General features: G+C 53.3%; 2 protein-coding genes across 8 annotated transcripts in view; one reads left to right on the top strand and one right to left on the bottom strand.

The window, feature by feature from the left end:
- MYH10 (myosin heavy chain 10) overlaps positions 1-20,925 on the top strand; it is a 132,313-nt gene extending 111,388 nt beyond the window's left edge. For all 4 annotated transcript variants that reach the window (XM_086685981.1, XM_086685978.1, XM_086685979.1 and 1 more), the window contains 13 exons: positions 2,629-2,733; positions 3,973-4,125; positions 4,512-4,760; positions 5,017-5,229; positions 6,854-7,066; positions 8,162-8,323; positions 12,293-12,421; positions 15,004-15,092; positions 15,845-15,968; positions 16,052-16,260; positions 17,167-17,275; positions 18,207-18,379; positions 19,175-20,925. In XM_086685981.1, the coding sequence (XP_086542107.1) occupies positions 2,629-2,733; positions 3,973-4,125; positions 4,512-4,760; positions 5,017-5,229; positions 6,854-7,066; positions 8,162-8,323; positions 12,293-12,421; positions 15,004-15,092; positions 15,845-15,968; positions 16,052-16,260; positions 17,167-17,275; positions 18,207-18,379; positions 19,175-19,319 (2,073 nt within the window). In that variant the 3' untranslated portion in view covers positions 19,320-20,925. The remainder of the gene's footprint in view (positions 1-2,628; positions 2,734-3,972; positions 4,126-4,511; positions 4,761-5,016; positions 5,230-6,853; positions 7,067-8,161; positions 8,324-12,292; positions 12,422-15,003; positions 15,093-15,844; positions 15,969-16,051; positions 16,261-17,166; positions 17,276-18,206; positions 18,380-19,174) is intronic.
- Positions 1-24,491, bottom strand: part of NDEL1 (nudE neurodevelopment protein 1 like 1) — a 100,974-nt gene that overhangs the window by 15,570 nt on the left and 60,913 nt on the right. The gene's annotated exons all lie outside the window — the stretch shown is intronic.

Genomic DNA, 24,491 nt, shown 5'->3' with positions numbered 1-24,491 from the left:
GCGGCCTGTCCGCGACCGTCGAGCCCCTTGGGGACCGCTGCCGTCAGGGGTGCGTGGTGTGTTTAAGTTCAGTCCTACTAGGTATCTCAGGGACGGACAGCACGAATTGGCCTTAATTGTAGTAAATCCCACACTGAACAGTGGGTATAGCTTTGGGCTTTAAACACAACTTCAGCTGCTCCATTAGACCAGTCAGTAAGACAACTGGGGCAGTGGGCGCAGAAACGGGTGCCTAGTGTTGGTGCTAACTTGCAAAAACTGGATTTTTTATACACTGCTGGTGCAAGTATAAATAGAGACAACGTTTTCTAAAGAACAGGTCAGCAGTTTTGGTGTCACAGGCCTTAAAAATATGAATACCCTGGGGCGCCTGGCTGGCTCAGTGGGTAGAGTGTGTGACTCCTGATGTCAGGGTTGTGAGTTCAAGCCCCACACTGGGTGTAGAGATTACTTAAAAGTAAAATCTTGGGAGTGCCTGGCTGGCTCAGTCAGGCGTCTGGCTGTTGGTTTCGGCTCAGGTCGTGATCTCATGGTTTGTGAGTTTGAGCCCCTCTTTAGGCTCTACGCTGATGGTGCAGAGCCTCTCCCTCCCTCCCTGCCCCTCCCCCACTTGTTCTCTCTCTCCCTCTCCCCCACCCCCACGCGCGCTCTCAAATATTTACAAAATTAAAATCCTGAAAAAGAAAAGACAGTTCGTATACATACGAAAACAAAAACACGTGTACGTATAGGATACCCTACAGTCCAATAGAGTGATGTCTAGTAACGAAACCCAGGGAGATAAGGGTCACACACAGACTCTGCTTCTGAGAATGCTCGTTGTAGGAATATGTACAAAAGAGCGTAATTGGAATAACTTTCATGTCCAAGTGTGGACTCCTACGCCACCAATAAAAACGAGACGATAGATGAATGTCTGTGGGTGAGAAAAGACGCACGTTCCGTGGTGCTGCACTAGAAACGGCTTCCGGAGCCGAGCTCTGCCAGACGCCCGAGACCACCGGGCGGACTCCCAGGACTCCGCACGGGGGCCTGCCCACGGCCATATTTATCACAGTGAAAGGATACAGAGCGAATCGGTAAAGGGAAAAGGCGGGAGGCCCTGAGGAAACCAGGTGCGAGCTCCCAGCAGGCCCCCTTGGGGGCAGGGAGCTGGGCCGGCACGTGGGCCGTCCTTTCCACGCGGAAGCTCGCGGAGCCTCGGGGCCCAGCGGTTTGGTTGGGGGCTGGTCCCGACGGCCCCACTGCCTGACTCCCAGAAGGAAGGCACGCGTTCGGCATACAGCACGGTGTTTACACAAGCCGCTTTGTGCAAACGGCACGGGGAGCCGTTCTATTTTAGGGAATGGTAGGCGCTCTCGCGAAATCCAGCCGAGGGCCGGGCCGGCGTTGCCAACAGGCCTTTTTCTCAGGGGAGCCATCTCGGGCCTCCCCTGTTAACTCTTGCCTGTCCAGGGAGGTGTTCTCCAGAGAGAGGCCGTTACACGGTGTCACTAACGTCATCATACGTTACCGTCCGGGTGGCAAGGAGGCGAGGCAAGTGACCCTCATGGGCGCCTGTGGACGCTCTCTCTTTCCGTCCTTACGTCACCCCCTGGGCGCGTCGGGCTGATGAGGAACGTGAAGCTAAAGTGAGGAGCTGGCGGCCCTCTGGCCGCTCCCCTGCAGGTGACGGAGCCCGAGCTGAAGGCTGGAGGTCTGTCTCTGGTGAGTCCAGAGCCTTCCGCCACCACACTGTCGCCAAGACTGTTGGCACGTGCCCTCTCCAGAGGATGTTGCTAAAACGAGTAAAAACAGGAATGTCGTTGGCCTGCCTTACGTGTACGGAGACGCCCTCTGCACACCTTCCCTTCGCTAATGCGACCGAGGGTCAAACCGGAGTGAAGGGCCACCTGTCGTCCCTACCCTTCTCCCCACTACCTGCTCCGCTCACAAAGAATTACAAAAGGTCTCCTACTGTGGGGATTTGGTGGGGGAGGAGCAGGTTAGAGCCGTCACGAAGGAGGAAAAGGCAACAATGTTTTTACCACATCGTTCATGAAATCTGGCCTTAAGACTATAGCTAAATATTCCTGATAAATCTGTACCACCAGATTTTTAAGCTTAAAAAGAACGTTAGATGGGGTACGAGAACTTACACTCCTCTAAATCCCTGTAACTCTAGAAGACTAGGAATTTACTTGCACCCCTAACACAGGGTTAATGCATCTCAGTGTGAAAAAGGATTAAGTAACAGTGCCTGCTGATCTGGGAGCCTCTTCACATAGCAGAGGAGCCAGAGAGAGAATTTAGTGCAATCTTTGTTTCTTCATGATAAAAAACAAGACGGTGAGCAGGAATGCGGAGAACCGCGCTCCGTGCATGGGCTCTGCCGTTACATTCCTCCCTGTCCTTCCAGCAGGGACTCTGACGTTGTCTGCGGTGGCTGGCACGGTGCCTGCCTCTGTGGGCACTGTTGGGAGGCAACGCCTGTGATGGAAGTCCTCCTTGGGTTTGGGGGTTTCAGGATCCCTCCTCCTCCCCCGGAAACACTGCTGTATTTGTGTGCGTTGAAGAGTGGTGAGGCCGGACCTTTCTGTCTGCTTCCTCTCGCATCACACTGAATCTTGTATTCCTTCCTCCTTGCAGAATGAATTGGATAATGTCTCCACGCTTCTGGAAGAAGCCGAGAAGAAGGGTATTAAATTTGCCAAGGACGCAGCCAGTCTGGAATCTCAACTACAGGACACACAGGTATTCTGGGGGGTGAAGGCCCTTGGTCACAGCTCCGCCGGTTCTGTAATCTACAAGTCCGTGGAACAGGCCAGCCCCACAATTGCTTTCTTACCATCTCTGATTTTGTGCTCAACTTTTATTTGGAACCATCTTGCATCCTAACGGGCCTTGACGCTCCGGAAGTCTCTGAGGCTCAGTTATATGGACGCAGAGCCCTCAGCGTCTGGCAGGCTTGTGGGCACCAGCGGGCACCGCCTGGAACATGGTTCACTGAGCAGCGGTCCTACTGCGCACACAAGTATAGCCGGCTGTTTTAAATAAGATTGTTTTTTTGTGGTTGAAATTATGTTACACTGACCTACTAGTCCATTTCGTAAAAAGGTAGGTTGAGGCCTTCTTATCGAAACATGTTAGGGATGTCTTCACGTCAGACAGAAGTTAGGATGACAACTTTGATATGAAAATAACACAGCACTTTCTTCTTGGGAGTTTTACATCTTCTTTTTATTAAATGTGCTAACTTTATAAGAACGTTGATTTGCTAGGTGCTGGGGATACAGGGGTAACATCTCTTGGAGCTTACACTATGACAGGGCACATCCTGGTCAGTGAGACTATGGGAGACCAGGGGCGGGTCACGGGAATCAGTCTGGCAGGAAGTTTGTAAAGGACAGACAGCTGACGGGTTGCCCGATACTGGAGGTCAGCATAATGAGAAATGCCAAGTGCCTCAACTAAGGGACAGAGGGGTGGGGAGAAAGGTCTGCCAGAAGTACGGAGATGCTGGAGACGGAGGCGTCTCGGGCCACTCAGCTCCTGGCCTGGGTGCCTACGGTGAACGACACTGCTGTTCCTCGAGGACAAGTTGAAAGCCGTATTTTGGGGGCGCCTGGGTGGTTCAGTTAAGTGCCTGACTCTTGATTTTGGCTCAGGTCGTGATCTTGCAGTTCATGAATTTGAGCCCCACGTAGGCACCTGCCTGGGATTCTCTCTCCCTCTGCCCACCCCCCGCCCCGGTCGCTCACTGTCTCTCTCAAAACAAACATTTAAAACAAGATTTTTAAAAAGCAGTATTTCTGTTAAGATCGTCTATAAAATTATCAGGCGTGTTTTTAAATCGTTTGTTTCTTAAGATCACGGGGTAGTTGTGACCCACTGAGGCGCTGTGTTTTTTGTGCCGTGACTTTGTTTTTAAGAAAGGTGTTTCTGTTCGGTGATCAGTGTAACTCCGGTATCGACCTCTTGTGAAATAAACAGGAGCTTCTTCAGGAGGAGACGCGCCAAAAGCTGAACCTGAGCAGTCGCATCCGGCAGCTGGAGGAGGAGAAGAACGGCCTCCAGGAGCAGCAGGAGGAGGAAGAGGAGGCCAGGAAGAACCTGGAGAAACAAGTGCTGGCCCTGCAGTCTCAGGTGCGTGTGTGCCCGCAGATGCCGCGGGGGCCTGGAGGTGTGCGCTCAGCGACTAACGTCCTCTCCGCTTGGGACAGTTAACTAGGCTGTACGAAACTAAGCCCCGTAAGCGTGTTCTCTGACCCAGCCAAGTGCCGGTACTCCGGTGAGGGTGTGGGAAGCCTCGACAGTGACCTCGGACTGGGTCCGCTGTGCAAGGACGCAGACCAGCCATCCTCTTAACGATGATGAGCTAAGACACCGTTACAGTCTGAGCCTCGCTGGCTCGCAGTCACGTATTGATTTATACATCTTTTCTCCAAATATGGAAAACGAGCTTTCTCTGTTCCTCACCTGTAAAAGGCACTGGGGTTGTTTAACGTGGGTCTCTCTTCCCGTACAACCAGCTGACAGATACCAAGAAGAAAGTAGACGATGACTTAGGAACAATTGAAAGTTTGGAAGAAGCCAGAAAGAAGCTCCTGAAGGACGCGGAGGCGCTGGGCCAGCGCCTGGAGGAGAAGGCTTCGGCCTACGACAAGCTGGAGAAGACCAAAAACCGCCTGCAGCAGGAGCTCGACGACCTGACGGTGGACCTGGACCAACAGCGCCAGATCGCCTCCAACTTGGAGAAGAAGCAGAAGAAGTTCGACCAGGTGGGCCCTGCGTCCCTGAGTCCCAGGGCCAGTGCCACACGCTGCCGCTTCCTGGCAGACGCTCTTGTTGTCGTGGTTTAAAATAATCTTCGTGTTTATACGTATTTGTAGAAAATTGGAAAGGGAGAAAAGCAGAAAGAAACAGCACCCATGAACCACAGTAGGGGCTCAGCAGGAAGTCAGACACACAGTGAATGAGAAGCGTGTTTGTCGCTTTCGCGTTGTTTCTAACGTGTCCCGACACCGTTCCGTGCAGCTGTTGGCAGAAGAGAAGAACGTCTCTGCTCGCTATGCAGAGGAGCGAGACCGCGCGGAGGCAGAGGCCAGGGAGAAGGAAACCAAAGCCCTGTCCCTGGCGCGGGCCCTCGAGGAGGCCCTGGAGGCCAAGGAGGAGTACGAGAGGCAGAACAAGCAGCTTCGAGCGGACATGGAAGACCTGATGAGCTCCAAGGACGACGTGGGGAAGAACGTGAGTATCCCAGGGACCCGGCCCCCCCGCGGGGGAGGATCTGGGAAGGCGTCTCCCGACAGCGCAGCAGCATGGCGGCGTCCTGGCCTGTGCACGGATGGGGACTGAGGTCTCCCGGGGCAAGCTGTCGGACCCTGCGGTCTGTGCTCGGTTCTTGGTGCCTGAGCCACGAGTTCTCGTAGCGGCCCTGACCGATGGTGACGCTTGGTTTATTCCTGTCACCTTCACGCCCCCCCCCCCCCCCCCCCGCCCTACGTCCTGGCAGGAATGTCACTGTTCCCGAGTCACAGGGAGTTCCCAAGCACAGGTACCACGAGGTCCGCCCGGGCCAAGGACAGCAGCCCCTGTCCTTCCTGGCCCGGGCCTTCCCAGCTGAGACTCTTGGTTTTCCCTGAAGGCTTCAAGTGCTTTGGGGGCTCGTTGACAGTCTGGAAGTTTCTGTGATGCTGTCCTTTACTGCATACACGCTCCACAAGAGCCGGGGTGATGTTTATTTGTCCCACACCCCTCAGGTGTATGAGGTGTGGAGGATTGTGTGGCCGGGCTGGGGCCAGAAGCAGTCTGTTCTCCCCAGGAGGAGCCACTTAACCTCCTGATCTGTATCATCTGCCAGACAATGTTGCACTTGCCCTGTGTCAGGAAGCTGCGACATAGGGGCTCTCTGGCCACATCATAAGGGAGGGAAGACTCTCCTCCCTTCCTGTTGGGTCTCCTACAGCCCGGTGCCCGGAGGGTCAGCCCCATGGACAAGAGGCTGCCTAGACTAGAAGTGGCCATGATGGCATAGTCGTACGTAGACAACTCCACAATGACTTTGTTTTTTTCTTTTCTTTTTTTTTTTAATTAAGTAACCTTCTATGCCCAATGTGGGGCTCAAACTCACAACTCCACAATCAAGAGGTTCACGCTCCACCGACTAAGCCAGCCAGGCACCCAGCTTTCTCGTTCCTTCTAGTTTTTACTAGAATAATGGACATGTTCATTCCACAGACCTCACTTTGGTGCCTAAGCAGCAGCAGGGGCTGCGGGGCCTCCCCTGCCACGTCTCCTGCTGCCCCTGGGAGAGGCGGCGTGGCCGCCTGAGAGGTGTCTCGGGGACGGATCAGAGGGGACGCGGGGCAGACGCGCTCGGCACCGAGAACTAGGTGGGGGTGTGTGGTGGTGAAGGTCGGGCCACTTCTCACGCATCCCCCGCTCCACAGGCCTGACACACCTAAGTAGTTACAAGTTCCCACGTACATCTGCAGCACAGGTGAGGTTTTCACAGCAAGACGGGATCTCCCACAGCACCTTTCACACGCAGACAGCAGGCAGATGGCCAGTCCACAGACGGGCTCCTCGGACACCGTGCTCTGTTCATCGTTCTTTGGCTTTTAAAGACGTCTCCACTTCTGATGATAGAGCACGAGTGATCCATCAGGAGCTCCGTGCTGCCGTCTGAATAGCGTGCTCCAAAACGGGACGGCAAGGCCGTAGCAGGAGCGGGGCCAGGAAGCTGGCCCAGGAGGGACCAGAGCGGCCTTCGTGCCCTGCGGGGGCCTGTAACCGATGAGAACACAGACCACTGTCCTTGTCCGTGCCTCTGCCAAGACTCAGCCCTGTGCCGCTGCCTCCTGTGGTTTAGGTGCACGAACTTGAGAAGTCCAAACGGGCGCTAGAGCAGCAGGTGGAGGAGATGAGAACCCAGCTGGAGGAGCTGGAAGATGAACTTCAGGCCACAGAGGACGCCAAGCTTCGCCTAGAGGTCAACATGCAGGCCATGAAGGCCCAGTTTGAGAGGGACCTGCAGACCAGAGATGAACAGAACGAGGAGAAGAAGCGGCTGCTGGTTAAACAGGTAAGCGGAAGGATGCAGGGCCCCCGGGGACGAGCCTGTCTGGTCTCCAAGTCCGGTTGTGGGTCCATATGCTGCTGGTTCGTGTCGGCCCACGTCAGCTGGAGCTAAATCCATTTATGTCCTCGTTCGATTAGCTTATTCTCTGAAATCTAATGTAATTATTTTTGGTTTCCTGTTTCTCAGACAACAGCACTGCTGTTGACAACCAGGAGATTTACCGATGACTCAATAGGCCTCGTGTGGTGGGATGTCCAAGAACATGTGGTTGGGTGCAAATTCTGTGACTGTCAAAACGTGCGGGCGAAGGAAAGAACCCGGACGCCCCTTGCAAGGGGAAGTTCATCCCTTGTTGGGAAAAGGAAAACCGGATGCTTACATTTTTTGGTTTTAAAAAGTTGCTGGGCATTTAGAATTTTGTATAGTTTTCCGAACATATGTCAAACTTCTAATTTTAAAAGTTTAGTTTAAAATCTAATTGCGGATATTTTGACAGTCCCTTGGACTTTGTGGTATCGGGTCTTGGATCTGGAATACATTGGTCTTACTTTGTTATTTTCACTGCACCGGCATTGAGCACACTAGTCACTTCTTGCCAGATAATTAGTCACCTCCTACTCGGTGACTTCAAAGAGCACGTATTTTGCTCCCAGTTTCTGTGGGTAATTCTGAACCGATGGGGCCGGGTGCAACATCTGAAGGCCAGGCCTGGGCTCGGGGACCCACGTCCGAGCTGGCTCCCCTCGGGTATTGGGGCCTGAGACCTCGGCACCTGGCCGCCTGGGCGTCCCCGGATGAAACCACCCCAAGAAAATGTCTCCTGGCTTTCCACTGTGTCGTGCCACCTCGGCCGGGAGCTGGAGATTGGAGGGGAAGGGCTCTGCCTCCTGTGTGCCATCACGTGGGGGGGGGCGGGGGAGGGAGTGGTGCGAACAGGGTTTTTGGCTTAAAGGCCTCTTTGAACAAACTGCAGCTCCTGGGCTTTTCTGTTATTAACGACGGCTGCTCCGGAGCAGAGAGCACCTACGATGACAGGCTGCCGATCCCCGTGTGGGGACACCTGGGTCTGGCCAGACATAACCCCGGTGCCTCCGTTAGGTGCGGGAGCTGGAGGCGGAGCTGGAGGACGAGCGGAAGCAGCGGGCGCTGGCGGTCGCGTCCAAGAAGAAACTGGAAATAGACCTGAAGGACCTGGAAGCTCAGATGGAGGCCGCGAACAAAGCCAGGGACGAGGTGGTCAAGCAGCTCCGCAAGCTTCAGGTGCGTGCGGCCAGCGGGCTCTGACAGAGCACGCGGTGGCCGGGTTGCGGGCCACAGAGGCGGCACGCGTGCATCTCGTGTCTGCGGGCCGCGCGTGGCCCCTCAGCAAGTCCGGGACACGGCCCCTGGAGACGCTGAGCTACGCGCGAGCCACCCAACAGGAAGGTGGTGCTCCCCTCCCTCCCACTGCCGCGGGCTCTCGTCCCCTTTCCAGTCGTGGCTTAGCACTTCGGCCGCTCGAGTGATGTGCCAGTTTTCACTGTCGCGGTGACCGATTTCCAGAATATCTCCCGCTATTGTGGGATATAACGGACCCTCTTTCGTAATAGGCCCTTTTCTGGGGGGGCTCAACGGTTATGACAAGCTTGAGAAAATTTCCATTTCTCTGGCTGTGGTGATTCCGCATCTTAAGAATGTCTTCTAGGGGCACCAGATGGCTCAGGTCACGATCTCCGCAGTTCGCGGGATCGCGTGCCCCATGCCGGGCTCTGTGTGGATAAAGTGGAATCTGCTTGGAATTCTGTCTCCCCCTCCCCCGCTCGCATGCACTCCTTCTCTCGCTCTCAAAATAAACTTGATGAATGTGTTCTAACAAAATCTGAGAAGAAACACCTATGAACAAAGATCACAGCTGAAGTGGGATTTGTGACAGCAACAAAGGGAAACCACCTAAATGTAAGTGGACTGCCAGCCATTTACATGGTGGGGCTCTGGATGCAAGGAAGGGGCTTAAGTCCATAAAGGAAGACAGAGCGCAGGCGGCTTCTTTCACAGCCACACACACAGAAAGGTGTTCGTGGACAGACATAAACATAAAACATTTAAAAGGAAAAGCTAACTCTGGATAATAAGTTTAAAAGCAACTTAACTGCTTCCTTGTATTTTTTTTTAAAAGCCAAGCACAAAGCTCTTATTCTGACGAGCTTATTACAAAGATTATTAAGCATATTACAGAGACTATACATAACTGTGATTTTGTTTACATAACAGCTGTAGGGAGTTTTAATTCACAGACCATACAACTTACCTGCTTATTTTCAGTATATTTTAGTACATTCACAGGGTTCTACAAACATTACCACTATGCACTTTTGGACATTTAAATCCCTCGAAAAGAAACCCTGCACCCCACAGCGGTCACTGCACACGATCTGCCCTGTGTGGCACTAATCGACCATTCGTCTGCTTTCTGTGTGTCGAGATTTGCATATGCTGGACATTTCCTATAAATGGAATCCTAAAATATGTGGCTTCTGTGCCTGGCTTCTTTCCCTTAGCGTGTTTTCAAGGTTCATCCGTGGCGTGGCATCCATTAGGACTTCATTCCTTTTTGTTACCATATAACGTTCCATTGTATGCATTGCCCACAGGTCATTAATCCAACAGTTGATGAATATTTGGGTTGACTTTTCGGACACTCTGAATACTGCTGCTATGAACATTCGTGAACATTTGTGTAGACGTGTGCTTTTTCAAGTTCTCTTCGGTAGATACATACCTAGGAGTGGAATTGTTAGGTTATGTGGGAATTCTGTTTAACTGCCTGCCCCGCCTCTCCACAGTGATGGTCCCATTTTACATTTCCTACCAGCTGTGTGTGGGGATTCGAGCTTTACTACGTCCTCACCAATATCTGCTATTCATTTTTTATAGTCATCCCAGTGAGTATGAAGTGGTATTTCATTGTGCATTTCATTTTTGATGTGCATTTCCCTAATGACTAATGAACATCTTTTCACTTGCTTATTGTCCATTATCTTATTTGGGAAAAATCTCTCTTAATCCTCTGCTCATTTTCCTAATTGAGTTGTCTTTAATAACTGAGTTTTGTAACATTTCTGTAGATATTCTAGATGCTTCTTGTGAGATCTATGATTTCCAAATATTCCATTCTCTAGTCTAGTCACTCAGTGGTGCTGTGTACAATACAAATTTTTTGTTTCTTGTGCTTTTGTCATCCGATCTATGAAACTACTGCCTATGCCCGGATCATAAAGACTTATTCCTATGTTTTCTCCTAAGAGTTTTACACTTTCAGATTTTTTTTTTACCCCTTAATTAGTTTTTGTTGGTTTTTTGTTTTTTTTAAGTTTGTTGTTTTTCACATGAGCAGAGAAGAGGGAGAGGGAGGGAGAGAATCCCAAGCAGGTTCCACACTTGAGTGTGGGCTCAAACCCACAAACCATGAGATCATGATCTGAGCCAAAGTCAAGAGTCAGATGCTTAACTGACTGAACCAACCAGGTGCCCCAGAAGACTCTTCCTTCCCCCATTGAATTATCTTGGCTCTTGGCACTCCCATCAAAAATCTGGCCGTAGATTTATGTGTTTATTTCCGGACTCAGCTCTCTTTCGTTGATCTATATATCTTTTCTTATGCCAGTGTGATAGTCTTGATTGCTGCGGCTTCGTAAGTTTTCAAATTGGGAAGCGTAACATCTCTTGCTTTGCTGTTCTTTCTCAAGACTGTTTAGGTTTTCTGGTTTCTTACAATTCTTTACAGATTTTATGATCAACTTAAACATTACAGATTTTAAAACCTTACAGATTTTATGATCAAACCTGCAAGCGGCATGTGGGCCAGCTTGAATTTCGATAATTTGTTGACTGGGTAGATTGATCTGGAGAGGACTTACCATCCTAACAATACTGTCTTCCAGCGTATGTTCCAGTGTATGAACGTGATTATCTTCCCATTTATTTAGCATTTCTTTTTTCAGTGATGATCTTATTTTATAATTTTGGTGTACGAGTCATATACTTTAGCTAAATTTATACCTAAGTACTTTTGAGAGAGAGAGTGCACACACAATTGAGCAAGGGGCAGAGAGAGAGGGAGGGAAGCAGGACTCACCCAGGGCTCAAGTTCACCAGATGCGGGACTTGAACCCACAGACCGTGATCTTGTGACCTGAGCCAAAGTCAGATGCTTAACCAACTGAGCTACCCAGGCACCCTGTTTTTTTCGTTTTTGAGGCTTATACGTGTGATTGCTTTCCTGATTTTTGGAATGTTTATAGTATATGGAAATAGAGTTGATTTTTGTATATTGATCTTGTAACCTTGCTGAACTGGCTTCTTCTAATGGTTTTTTGGTGGATTCCTTAAGATGTTCAGTATACAAGATCACATCAGCAAATCAAGCTAGGTTTTTTGCTTCCTTTCCAATCTGGATATCTTTTCTGGTTTTTGTCGTGGCCTAACTGCTTTGACTAGAACTGTTACAGGGTTAAAAGGAAGTGGCAAAGTCAGACTTCCTGCTTCATTGCTAATCATAGGGGAAAGGCACTCAGTCTTTTCACCATTCAGTATGTTAGCTGTTAGTTGTTCACTGACCCTTTATCAGAGTTGAGGGACGTCTCCTTCTATTCATTTTACTGAGTTGTTTTTATAATGAAAGGGTGTTAGATTTTGTCACCTGCTTCTTCTGCATTTATTGAGATAGGATCATCTCAATATCGGCTGTATTAATTGATTTGGGGTATCAAATTAATCCTCAGATAAATCCCACTTGGATCTGGGATATAATGGTGTATAATTCTTTTGGATTATACAAACTGATGGATTCAGTCTGCCACTATTTTGTTGATTTTTCCATCTATTTTCATAAGGGATATTGTTCTAAATGTTTTCTTGCGATACCTTTGTCACTGGCACGTACTTTATTTTTTGAGCTTGCACGTGCACACACCAGCGGGGGAGGGGCAAAGGGAGAAAGAAAAGAACCTCAAGCAGGCTCCATGCTGCTTGAGGAACCCAGCTTGGGGCTCGATCCCCCAAGGATCCCCCTAGGATCATGACCTGAGCCGAAATCAAGAGTCGGACACAGCCGAATGAGCCCCCCCAGGCGCCCCGCCATATGCTTTCATATTTACAGTGACTGTACTTGGACTTTTATAATCCGGAAACAATATGTTTAAAATCTGAGAGCAGAAAGTCCTCTAAAACCTTCTTCCTACTTAATCTTAGGCTCAGATGAAGGATTACCAACGTGAATTAGAAGAAGCTCGTGCATCCCGGGATGAGATTTTTGCTCAATCCAAAGAGAGTGAAAAGAAACTCAAGAGTCTAGAAGCCGAAATCCTTCAATTGCAAGAGGTCTGTTTATTACTTCCTCATCCATTTGTTCAAAAAATGTTTACCCTGTATATTCCTCTCCCTGGCTAACAGCCAAGGGACTGGTTAGTCACTTTTCGAGCGACTTACCAGGCCGTGCTCCATGTGTTATAAAAGGCAGTGGTGTTGATTTAGTGTTGGGAAGCATCGGGATGGTTGAACTCTAAGTGTTCTAAGACTGCCCTGGTTTACATAAGACTGCCCTGGTTTACACTATTCCTGTGGTACTTAAAAGGGAAGCTGCAGGTTTCATTGACTCCCCAAGTGATTCATCTTCTGATCACTTCTTTCATTTATCTGTTTTGGAAGTTTTCCTGAAGAGGGACTGATGGGGGCTTATGTGTGCTATGGGGTCACGTCCGCGGTAGACACACCTGACCATGCAGGTTTAACAGTTTTATGGAGACGTGAGTGACGTACAAAGGACTGCACACACACAATGTGTGTGTCCACACATCGCTGTGTGAACGGTGAGCACAAGTATTCCAACCTAGGAAAGGGAAGAGCCACTTGAGTTGAAATGTTGTTATCCGTTAATACGAAAACACGCCCACACAAACACCTAGAAATGATGGATTCGTTGTCACCAAAGACCCTGAACGTAGAGCAGAGCTTGCAAGAAGGGTGTCGGGGATGGACAAGGGACTAAAAACCAAGTGAGTAGACACTGAGCAGACCCCAAGGTCCCTGGGAGAGGCAGCTTTCGGTTTGGATCCCTCTTTGTTTTGTTTCCTTGATTTTTGCTCCGATCCTTACTTCCTTTGGGTTTTTCTTTTTCTGCTTTCTTGAGTCGCCCACGTTAATTTTCCATTTTTTCTCTTGTCCGGTTCTGCTCCTAGAACGCTGCACATTCCCCTCCAAGTCCTGTCTTCACTGTGTCCTAAAAAATCTATGCTCTCGTCACCATTTAATTCCAATTTTTTCTCATTTCAATAATGGTTTCCTTTATTCCACGAACAACTTAAAAGTGTGGTTTAAATTTCCGAATGTGTGGATTTTTGTCCCTGTTGATTTCCGTTTTCTTGCACTGTGGCTACAGAACAGAGACCGGAGCAGCTGTAGGGTCTGGAACATGACCAGTCTTTAAAAATGCTCCGCGTCTGCTTAAAAGAACACCTGCTCCTCCGTGAAGCAGATGCTCAAGATCTGTGTGGTTCATCGTCGAGCTGACGGGGACACGCTCAGGGGAGGGGGCTCTGGGAGCCTGCCTCCCGGAGGCCCCCAGGGCACGAGCTGCGTACCCAAGCACACTCCCGGCCTTTTCAGAAAGTGTTCATTTCAGACTTTAGATAAGGGAGAAGAGACCCCCTGGAAAACTAGCCCTGCCCTTCTGTTTCTTTTTCCTTCCCTCAGGCTCCTCCCCTTTCTCCCACGGGTTCCCCCAGTGGGTGTCCACGGCACGCCCGGCCAGTGGGCAAAGGACGGAGCACCAGAGGCCAGATGGCAGAGCTGATGCTCAGTGTTTGTTGATCTGAGGCCCTGGGGTCGGGCCCAGAGTATCGTGGCTGCTGCCCTCCCAGCTGGGCTCGCTCCACCCCACGGGTCAGGACGGCATGTGCCGGAACCCGGGCCTTTCGCCTACATCCCGTGCGCTAACGTAAGAGGTGAACACACATGCCAAGCACACGGGCGAACTCTCTATGCGGCCCTGCTCCACAGGCATCTTTAAAGCTGTGCTTTTGCCAAATACGGCATTTTCAGGAAGCGCCAGCTGGTGGCAAGAGGCCCAGATGGGGAGAGTCAGAACCCCGAGTTTCTGCCGCCGACCAGTCTTGGCACTTGGCGAATCGCGTCGTCCGTTAGGCCTCCGTTTCCTCACCTGTGCAGTAAGGGAAACGGCGCGGCTCTCAAATCCTGAGAACAGGATTTTAGTCTTGACCCACGTGGGCTAAGAAACGCACCCTGGCTGCCTCCTGTGGCGAACCCTCTTCCGAAGAAATTTGTGGAAAAGCCGCACCAGGCAGTTCTTCCTCCAGAGGACGGGCCCGGCCCGTGGTTCACAGAGAGCCGCCCGCACTGCCTCAGAGCCTGACTCCCACCTCCTTCGGGAGCCAGGCCCTGCTTACTGCACTAGCCGGAGGGCTCACCCTCGCCCACACTCCCCACGGGAGCCGTGGTCCTCACTTCCCTGCACAACTACCGTGTTTCCTGGGACCTTGATGTTCACTGGTCAGTCCCGTGGACCTGACCTCCAAACTGCACTACTGTGTATGTGACAGGTCCTTCAAGACCGTGAGCCGGTATAGTTGCGGGCTTGCAGGAGGTCTGTGCCGAGTTTAGGATTAAGAAACACCCGCTTTCTAGGGAGGGTGGGAACAGAGCTGCCTCTTCCGTTGGAAATGGCAGCAGAGCCCTCCCGTGGACCAGGAGTGCCCTCTGGGGACAGTTGTGCGGAAGGACGTGGACAGTAGCACGTCACCCGGCTTGTCTTCAGCCAGGCTGTGGCTTAATCTCTCAGGCCCGGCAGCAGCAAGGGGGCCGGAGCCAGGGTGGCCGCGGCCGGCAGGCTTCACATTTGAGGAACCCGTTACCCGGAGCTTAAATCCCACTCCGACCTCCCTTAGGAACTCGCCTCCTCTGAGCGAGCCCGCCGCCACGCCGAGCAGGAGAGGGACGAGCTGGCCGACGAGATCGCCAACAGCGCCTCTGGCAAGTGAGTCTCCTGGCAGCGCGCAGGAAGAATGGGCTAGAAACTGGCGACGGTGCCACCCTCCCCGCTTGGGCGCCTGCAGCCCATCCCCCTGGGGGCACACCTGTCACACCGGGAAGGCCGGGTCGTCTGGCATCTAGAAGTCCGTAGTTGACTTGCTCATCCGCTCGGAGCCTGCAGGACGGGCACAAGTTGCTGAGCGTCCAGAGTGCCTTGGCGCCGGTCGGCCGCACAACCCAGGCAGGCCCCACCCCCTCACCAGCCATTCCCACCGCAGGAGTGAAGGAGGCACAGTTGGAGCTGTAGCCCGATTGGTGCAGGCCGTGCGGCCCGGCCGCGCAGGTCTTCACGCCCAGACTCGCGAGGTTTGGCAAGCAGATGCCTTAAGCCCTTGAACGCGTCTCGCGAAGTCCTAGTTTTTTCCAGTTAAGACTCTTCCTCCGTTTAATTACCGCCCTGAGGATTCATCACGGTCCTCTTCTAGCACAGTCCAGGGTAGAGGGTGCCAGGATCATTTCGGAGGTGGACCCGGGCCGTGGAGGACAGAGGGAGGTGCGGCAGGGAGAAGGGACGGGGCCCGGGCTGGGGTGGCGGGTTCGGAAGCGTCCTCGCCGGGGCTTGTGGACAGACTGGGGGACGGGGATGGGTGCGGGGGAGAGAGGAAAGCCCAGAAAGCTCCAGCGGCGGGGAGGTGAGCTCCCCGGGGTCGTGCCGCGGCCCCTGCTCTGAGCGCTGTCCCCTCCCCGCCCGGCCAGGTCTGCGCTGCTGGATGAGAAGCGGCGTCTGGAGGCGCGGATCGCGCAGCTGGAGGAGGAGCTGGAAGAGGAGCAGAGCAACACGGAGCTGCTCAACGACCGCTTCCGCAAGACCACGCTGCAGGTGGCCCGCGCCGCGGCCCGGCGCCCGGGAAGGGCTGCACTGCCCCCGTGGCGCAAGCGACTAAACCCGGCTCTCCTCTCCAGGTGGACACGCTGAACGCAGAGCTGGCGGCCGAGCGCAGCGCCGCCCAGAAGAGTGACAACGCGCGCCAGCAGCTGGAGCGGCAGAACAAGGAGCTCAAGGCCAAGCTGCAGGAACTGGAGGGCACCGTCAAGTCCAAGTTCAAGGCCACCATCTCGGCCCTGGAAGCCAAGATCGGGCAGCTGGAGGAGCAGCTGGAGCAGGAAGCCAAGTAAGAGGGCACGGCCGCCCTCACCCCCAGACCTCCCTGTGTCTCCACTGCAGGCCGGGTCCGGGCCGAGCCCGGGAGTCGCGGCCCAGACCGCCACATGCCCCTGGCCCTCTGGTGGCACGGGGACACCTGTCACCCGAGTGGGAGACAGAAGGTGGTGTCAGCCCGTGCTGGTGACTTCCTGGTGCCAGAGGAACCCCGGGCTTCCCGCTGTCCAGACTCCACTGCATCCGGATAAAAGGGCTTGTTGGCGGCTGCCGTAATTAACATGACTTGCCCTTTCCAGCTAACTCCCTGGCTGTCCATTTTTGCATCACATTTGTGAAGGAACAAAAGAATATTCTCTGTTCTCAGTGCAGTTCTCCATGTGGCCTATCAGGGCCTGTGTGGGCCCGTCTAGAAGCCTGCTGATTAGCTTGGCTCCAACAAGAGTCACTGTTAGAGCCGCACTAGCCCCTAGCGTCTTGGTAGGCAGTCCGTCAATTTTAAATTGAAACGGTCAGTTAATAAATTGGGTCTTGGTTTGTTTGGTTTTCAGGCTGAAAAGTTAGGTAATTAGAGTAACCAAAGTTTTGCCCTCAAAGTGTCTGAATTCAGTTTATGGGACAGGTAGCTTTGCCCTTGAGATCATCACTGAATAAAGCAACCAAGAGCTGTGTGTCAAGCCCCGACACATGCACGTTTTCTGCCTGGCGCCGTTAGGATACCCGAGAGGGAACCCATACTTTAAGCACAGGGGAAACAAAGGTTTCCGGGCCACAGCAATTACACCATCATTCTGGTCAGAGGTCGTGGAAAAAGTCTAGCTTGTGTCCTCTCCCGGACAAAAAGGACCTTAAAAACACTCTCCTCGTTCAGCTGTCGTTTCTAGAGCTGTGAACACTAACGCGTTGGTCACTTGAACAGGGAACGGGCAGCCGCCAACAAGCTAGTCCGCCGCACGGAGAAGAAGCTGAAGGAGATCTTCATGCAGGTGGAAGACGAACGTCGCCATGCAGATCAGTACAAAGAACAGGTAAGGGAAGAAGGCGGGCCCGGCGTTACCGACCGACTGGCGAGGATAAGAAAGCGTCACAAACGTGTGCCGTCCTCCCCCTGAAGGCCCAGAGCAGCTCCTGGGCACTGGCTGGACTCAGGGTGGACACGGACAAAAGAAACGTGCCGTGTGCGGGACCTGCGGGGTCTTCTCGCCTGCACCCAGGCACCTCTGTCTCCGCATCGAGGGGAAGCGCTAACGGGACCGGTTGCCGCGGCCACGTCCGCTCGGTCTGCTGCCTGGGGAGCCCTGCTCTCCCTCTGGCTCCCTCTGCCGTGATGAGACTTGTCACCGCAGACATGGGGAGGGAAGGCGGGCTCCACTCAGGCTCTCCCTCCATCCCCCACCTTCAGGACCTAGCGACACCCAGGGCAGTTCCGGGAGGGGGAGACCCGCGAGGCACTGGCGCGTGTCTGCGTCACAGAGTTCCAGTGTCCGCTCTCCGGACGGCTCTGCACTTGAATCCAAACATACCCTCCAAGACACCCGCATTGAACGGACCGTAGAAACTGCCACCTGCTAGGGCTGGAGACCGTCCACATCGTTCGCTCTCGTACTGTGCAGGAAGAGGGATTCCTCCTCGTGATCCCACGGGGCACTCCCGTGAAGACCCTAAACTGTGTCGTTTCTGCGGAAAACTCAAGGGCGGGGGGGGGGGGGTAGGATCTTACACGTTTTAAGTCTCCTTTAGTATATGGTTTGCTTGGTAGACACTGGCTTTGCTGAGAGCGGCAGGCTGACCAAGAGGCTCAGCCCATCCCCCGTGTGTGTGTGTGTGTGTGTACACGGACGTACATGTGTGCGCTCACATGGCTCTCGGGGTGGTGAGCTGTGCTAAATGCTCAGGATGTGGCCGTGCTGACTCTGATCTCCCCGGTGTGGTCCGACTTGGTCCCGTGACCTCCCCAAGATGGAGAAGGCCAACGCCAGGATGAAGCAGCTGAAACGGCAGCTGGAGGAAGCAGAAGAGGAAGCCACGCGTGCCAACGCGTCCCGGCGTAAACTCCAGCGGGAACTGGACGATGCCACGGAGGCCAACGAGGGCCTGAGCCGCGAGGTCAGCACTCTGAAGAACCGGCTGAGGTGAGCGACCCCAGGGGCTTCCGGGACAGGCGCTGGGTGTCGGAGAGTCCGTGGCGGGAGCTTGGCCAGCAGCCGCGTCTGTGGGCCTAGCGCCTGGGCCGGAGGCCCCCTTAGGTTCACGTGCGGCTGCTCGTTCTCGCTCCCGAATCACTTGGCATTCACCCCCTCGGGATGCCCGACCTTCAGCGGTCCTCCGCCCCTGATTAGTGGACGACACAAATCCCCAGCACGAAGCTGGAGGGCCAGGCCAGGTGCCCGTCCTTGTCCGGGCATCCGCAGCAAGGGGGCCCCAGTGCCATCGCCCTCCTCCCCACACGGACTCTGACCTGCCCCAGAGCCTAACTCTCTCCCTCAGAACGTGCCAGCACGGGCGTCAGCAAACAGGCCGTGCGCTGCTTTGTGCACAGCAAGCTAAGAACGTTTTTACATACAAAGGGTTCTAAAAAAAGCCAAAACAAGAACGTGCACCAGAGACCTTCCTGGCCCCCAAAGCCTAATTAAAACACGGACTGTCTGGCCGCTGTAGAAATGCTGCTGCTTGGTCAGCAGGTAGGACCTTGCCTCTGTCCGTCTTCCTTCCCGTCTCTGTCACAACAGCTGGCTCGGGCGTCCCGGACCGGGGCCCTCCCGCTGGGTGCACCCTGTGCTGGCGGGGGCGCAGGAGAGGCGGCCGCAGAGCCTTTCCCGACCCCGCCCGCCCACCCCACGCGGCGTCCTGAGGAAGGGCGCCCGGTTCGAGTCCGGAGATGGCGGAACAACCGCACGGCCCCGTCGTCTGCTCTGTGTCCTCTCCAGGCGGGGCGGCCCCATCAGCTTCTCCTCCAGCCGGTCTGGCCGGCGTCAGCTGCACATCGAAGGGGCCTCGCTGGAGCTGTCGGACGACGACACGGAGAGTAAGACCAGCGACGTCAACGAGACGCAGCCGCCCCAGTCCGAGTAGAGCCCCAGGAAGCCAGCGGAGGCAGTACAGAGGGACAGTGGGAACTCGGCCGGCGCCAGCCTGCCTCGGGGCCTCCCACACGTTGAGGAAACTGGCGAGCTCTGGGATTCCTTCCTGAAAGATCAACTGTGTCTTAAGGCTTTCCGGCCTCCACATACTGTATCCTGCTTCAGATTTAAGTACAGTTGCTCCCCTTTTTATATATATACGTACACAAGACCTACACCTATTAAACAGACTGTCTCATCCTTGCATCTATTTTCCATATATCCACCAAGAGACCATTTTATAATCCATGTTAAGAAGAGAAATCGTTTTCCAGACAAACTCCAGACCCTCGTTGCCAGTCGCTGGGTTATTGGGGGGGGCGGGGGGGGCAGCCCTTCCCTTCCTCCCCCCCCCCCCCCCCCCCGGGGCTGCCCAGTCGCTCTGCATGCTCTCTGTCGACAGACAGGTAATTTAGTTCTGTGTTCATGTGGCCCCTGACTCCTCAGCCACATCCAGTCTCTTAGAACATTGTGGAACGTAAGCTGCACTCGTATCTCCTTGTATTTCCTCCCAATAACAATCGACACTATTTCAGTGAGCAAACTGTGAAGGGGGCTTCGGAAAGACCAGGAGGGTGGGTCGCGTTGGGGGGGAAGCGGCATCCTTTCGGGGTCACCATGAGTTGGCGATGTCGCCACATCTCTCCCTGTGATCGGTCCCCGGCCAGGGCCGGTCTGTGCGGCTGCGGGTGGCGGTCCCACGCGGACCCTGAGCCCCCCAGGCCCTGCCCGTGCACTCACTAGTCCTGGTCCAGGCGCAGGTATAGCCCCGGGCAGAGGGTGGCGCAAAGCACCCCCCCCCCCCCCGCCCCCACCCTCCCAGCCAGGCGCGCATGCCGACCTTTGCAAATTCAGCCGCTGCTTTGAGCCCAAAATGGAAACAGTAGTTTTGTGTCCCAGACTCACTCCAAGTTTGTCGAGGAGGTTTTACCGAACCTCGGGAACCGATGCCATCTGCCTGAATGTTGACATGCCCGTGGACGCGAATCTTTTTTCATTTCTCCTCCTCCCTTCCCCCCGGACAGTGTTACAGTGAACATTTAGCATTCTGTTTTTGGTTGATAGTTAAGCAAACTGACATTACAGAAAGTGCCTTAGACACTACAGTACTAAGACAACGTTAAATACATTATTTGCCTCTGTAACAACTTACTGTATAAGTTCTGACTTTGCTTCATATCATGTACCTCTCTAGTCAAAGTGGTATTATAAACATTCAGTGACAATGAATCAGTGTTAATTATAAATCCTTGATCCTCTGCAACGTGCTTGAAAACACCAACCTTTTGGGTTAAAAGCTTTAACATCTGTTAGGAAGAATTTGTCATGTGGGTTTGGAACCTTTGGTTCCCCCCCCTTTACGAATTGTACTGGCTGTTGACCACCAGACACCTGACTGCAAAGAATCTTTTTTCTTGTATTCCCATATTTCTAGACAATGATTTTTGTAAGACAATAAATTTATTCATTATAGATATTTACGCCTGCTCTGTTTACTTGGAGGAAAAAGCACCCGTTGAGAATAAACAGACCTCAATAAACGACAATAATCGTGTAAACGTGGCATCTGTTTTCATCTTCTGTTCTCAACGTCCCACCTGGGCTCTGACTGGAGGCTGTGAACTCCAGACTCCAAACGCGGCCGGCCAGGCCCGCCGTTTCCGAGGGCGCTGTGCTCCCAGAAGCTGAGGGGTGACGGACTGGCTCTCTGGGCAGGCTTGGCTAGGAGTCCGGCTCACACGGTGGCCCCAGCGTGTGGACACGTGGCGGGGGGAAAGGGCCGCTGGGGCTGGAGACCCAACGGTTAGTGGAAAAGGGGGCACTTCAGGGCTGCGAGATGAAGCCTTCAGGAGGGTTTCGGGCACCAACCAGTGCTCATTACCGGATTCCATGTTTCAAGCGGTTTCAGACTATGGCTTCGGGCAGGACGTCCGCACGTGCTTTGGGTAGAGGCGCCCGGGTGGCTCGGTGAAGTGTCCAACTTCGGCTCGGGTCACGATCTCCCAGCTTGTGGGTTCAAGCCCCACTTCCGGCTCTGTGTTGACAGCTCGGAGCCCGCTTTAGATTCTGCATCTCCTGCTCGCTCTGCCCTCCCCAAATCCTGCTCACGCTCTCAAAAATAAAAAAACAAAAGGGGCGCCTGGGTGGCGCAGTCGGTTAAGCGTCCGACTTCAGCCAGGTCACGATCTCGCGGTCCGTGAGTTCGAGCCCCGCATCGGGCTCTGGGCTGATGGCTCGGAGCCTGGAGCCTGCTTCTGATTCTGTGTCTCCCTCTCTCTCTGCCCCTCCCCTGTTCATGCTCTGTCTCTCTCTGTCCCAAAAATAAAGTAAAAAACGTTGAAAAAAAAAAAAAAATTTTAAAAAAATAAAAAAACAAAAAAGGGGGGGGGGGGCACCTGGGTAGCTCAAGTCGGTTAAGCGTCCAACTTCAGCTCAGGTCGTGATCTTGCAGTTTGCAGGTTTGAGCCCCGCGTGGGCTCTGTTCTGACAGCTCAGAGCCTGGAGCCTGATTCGGATTCTGTGCCTCCCCTCTCTGCTGCTCCCCTGCTCACGCGCTCTCTCTCTCTCTCAAAAATAAACGTTAAAAAAATTTTTCTTAAAATGCTTTGGGGAGGATTCAGGGGTGAGATCCAAGGGCAGCCTCCCTAGTGTGGGCCAATGAGGAGAGGCTGAAATGAAACACGAGGGAACACACAACCCCCCAGAGAATGTGGATTTTTTTTTTTTCTATTCCGTGACAGTCTCTGGTCAGGCCGGTTCTGGTTGGCCAGGCTGCCTGGCTGTGGTGGGGATGTAATAAAAAAAAAAAAAAGGCAAAAGCGCTCCCTCTGTCCTGTGTCACTACCACACAAGAGGAGGAGTGCAGTACCATGTTTCACGCGTGTCCTCACCCTCACGTTCAACATCCCACCAGGCGTCTGTGGACTTGGAGCTTTTCGCAAAAAGCAGGAACCCTTGCCTGGTGGCCGGCTTGACTGGTGTTACGTCGACAGCGGTAACGGTGTTTCCCACACCGCTCGGCCGTCCCGCGCCAGCACAATCAGGGGACACATCACCTGCGTGGACCGGTCCCATTCCAGATTCCACAAAGATGTTCGCCAGAAGGAACCTCTCCTAACAAGCCACCGCTTTGTAGTCCAAGGAGAGGCAGCCCAAGGAAGAGGGCGTGCGGGAGCGGGGCTCCGAGCGGGTCAGAGACTCAAGCCAGCCAGCTGCCACCCAGCAGGGGCCCGGCACATCGTGCGGAAGATTTCAGGCCGGACCGCGGAAGCCCTGTCCTTTGCCGAGACGAGGTTTAGACGCAGTCGGGCTCTGCTGGGGTTTTATCTGCGAGCTGTCATGCAGAACACCGCAGGCGCTTCCTTTTTTAATGCAGACGGCCCAGAGATTATTTTAATTTGCTTTAGCGGGGATAACAGACCTGTCCCTAGCCTGGCTGGCTTGAGAGTATACTTTTTTTTTTTAATGTTTTTATTTTATTTTTGAGACAGAGAAAGACAGAGCATGAGCAGGGGAGCGGCAGAGAGAGAGAGAGGGAGACACAGAATCCGAAGCTGGTTCCATGCCCTGAGCTGTCAGCACAGAGCCGGACATGGGGATCGAACTCACAGACCGTGAGATCATGACCGGAGCTGAAATCGGACGCGTAACCGACTGAGCCGCCCAGGAGCCCCGAGAGTATACTTCTGAAACCCCGCCATCAAAGAGACCAGCCCTGTCACATTTCCGTACTGCCACCGATCTTCCCCATCCCTGGAAACCCCAACATCGATGAAGTATGGGCCAGAGCACCAAACTTGCTCCCAGCTGGCCCTCCCTATGGCTCTGGGTCTGACCGACCTGTTGCCCCTTCCTCCTGAAGCCAGTGTGGTCGGGACACAGAGGTGGCTGTTGTCAAGGCTGGGGAAGAAAAGTGCCCACAGTTGTCACACTCCAGGAAACACCACACCCTGTCAGGTGGAACTTGACCACCTCAAAAAAAGAAGAAAAAAAAAGAAAGAACCCATAGTGGAACAGGCCGTGGGCTGGAAAGTTTAGAAAGTGATACGGTGGCTTCTCTCCCCTGGTTCCAGGACAGGGTGTGAAGCCTGCAGCTGAGACCAAAGCCAAGTCCCAATCCGCAGAGGCTTCCAGTCACTCTGGGAGGGATAGGTCTGCACCGACAGCTTTCCCACATCCCAAGCGTTGGCTAAAACGCCGTGTCCCGTGCCAGCTGGGAGGACCAGCCGAGGACCCTGCACGCCCGGCTGCCATTGGGGAATCTAGCAAATCGCATGAAGGGTCTCATGCAATTCTTGCCAGAAATCAAACGCGAAACTCTCTAACAAGGATGCGGAACCAGAAATTCGCATCTGAGTAAGTCAGCGAGGTCTGTTTGTTTTCTGAGTAGCCTAATGGCTCCCTCCCTGCTGCCCGGATGTCATGAAACCTTATTTAATGACGTCATGTGACACAATCAAGACCGTGAAACACTGGCTCTGACAGAGACCTCCCTCGAAGTGCTGTGCTGCACAGATTCTGAGATGCCCATGTTCTCACATATGGGCATCATCTCCCACAATCGCCATCAACAAGGGGCAACTGTGACCTTGTCATCGCCAGGCTCCTCCTGGTCAGGTCGGGAAAGCCCGACATCAGACCTTGCAGAGTAAGTATCAGCAACTTAGAAGAAACTTCTGGAGCCAAGAGCAAAATAAAGCTCTTCAGTAGTGCTGAACGTCACCAACGCCCACCATGGCCCAGAGGATGACGCTGTTTGGGGAAACACAACAGAACTCTGGGCGGTGACAGTTCAGAGCGCCGGAACCACAGTGCAAAATTTCAAGAAAACCTCTCCTGTTTTACTTTTTATTTACGAACCGTGATACGGAAACGTGCCTAACGTGGTCAGAAAGAGCTCTTTCAATAAATATAAAAAGTCTAAACGAGCATTTCCCTTGGCGCACTTTTTTTTTTTTTTTTTTTTTTTTTAAATTTTTTTTTTCAACGTTTTATTTATTTTTGGGACAGAGAGAGACAGAGCATGAATGGGGGAGGGGCAGAGAGAGAGGGAGACACAGAATCGGAAACAGGCTCCAGGCTCTGAGCCATCAGCCCGGAGCCTGACGCGGGGCTCGAACTCACG

The sequence above is a fragment of the Puma concolor genome, chromosome E1, assembly GCF_028749965.1.
Source record: "Puma concolor isolate L17-30 chromosome E1, mPumCon1.1.hap2, whole genome shotgun sequence".
NCBI lineage: Eukaryota > Metazoa > Chordata > Mammalia > Carnivora > Felidae > Puma > Puma concolor.
This window is presented reverse-complemented; position numbering and strand designations above follow the sequence as displayed.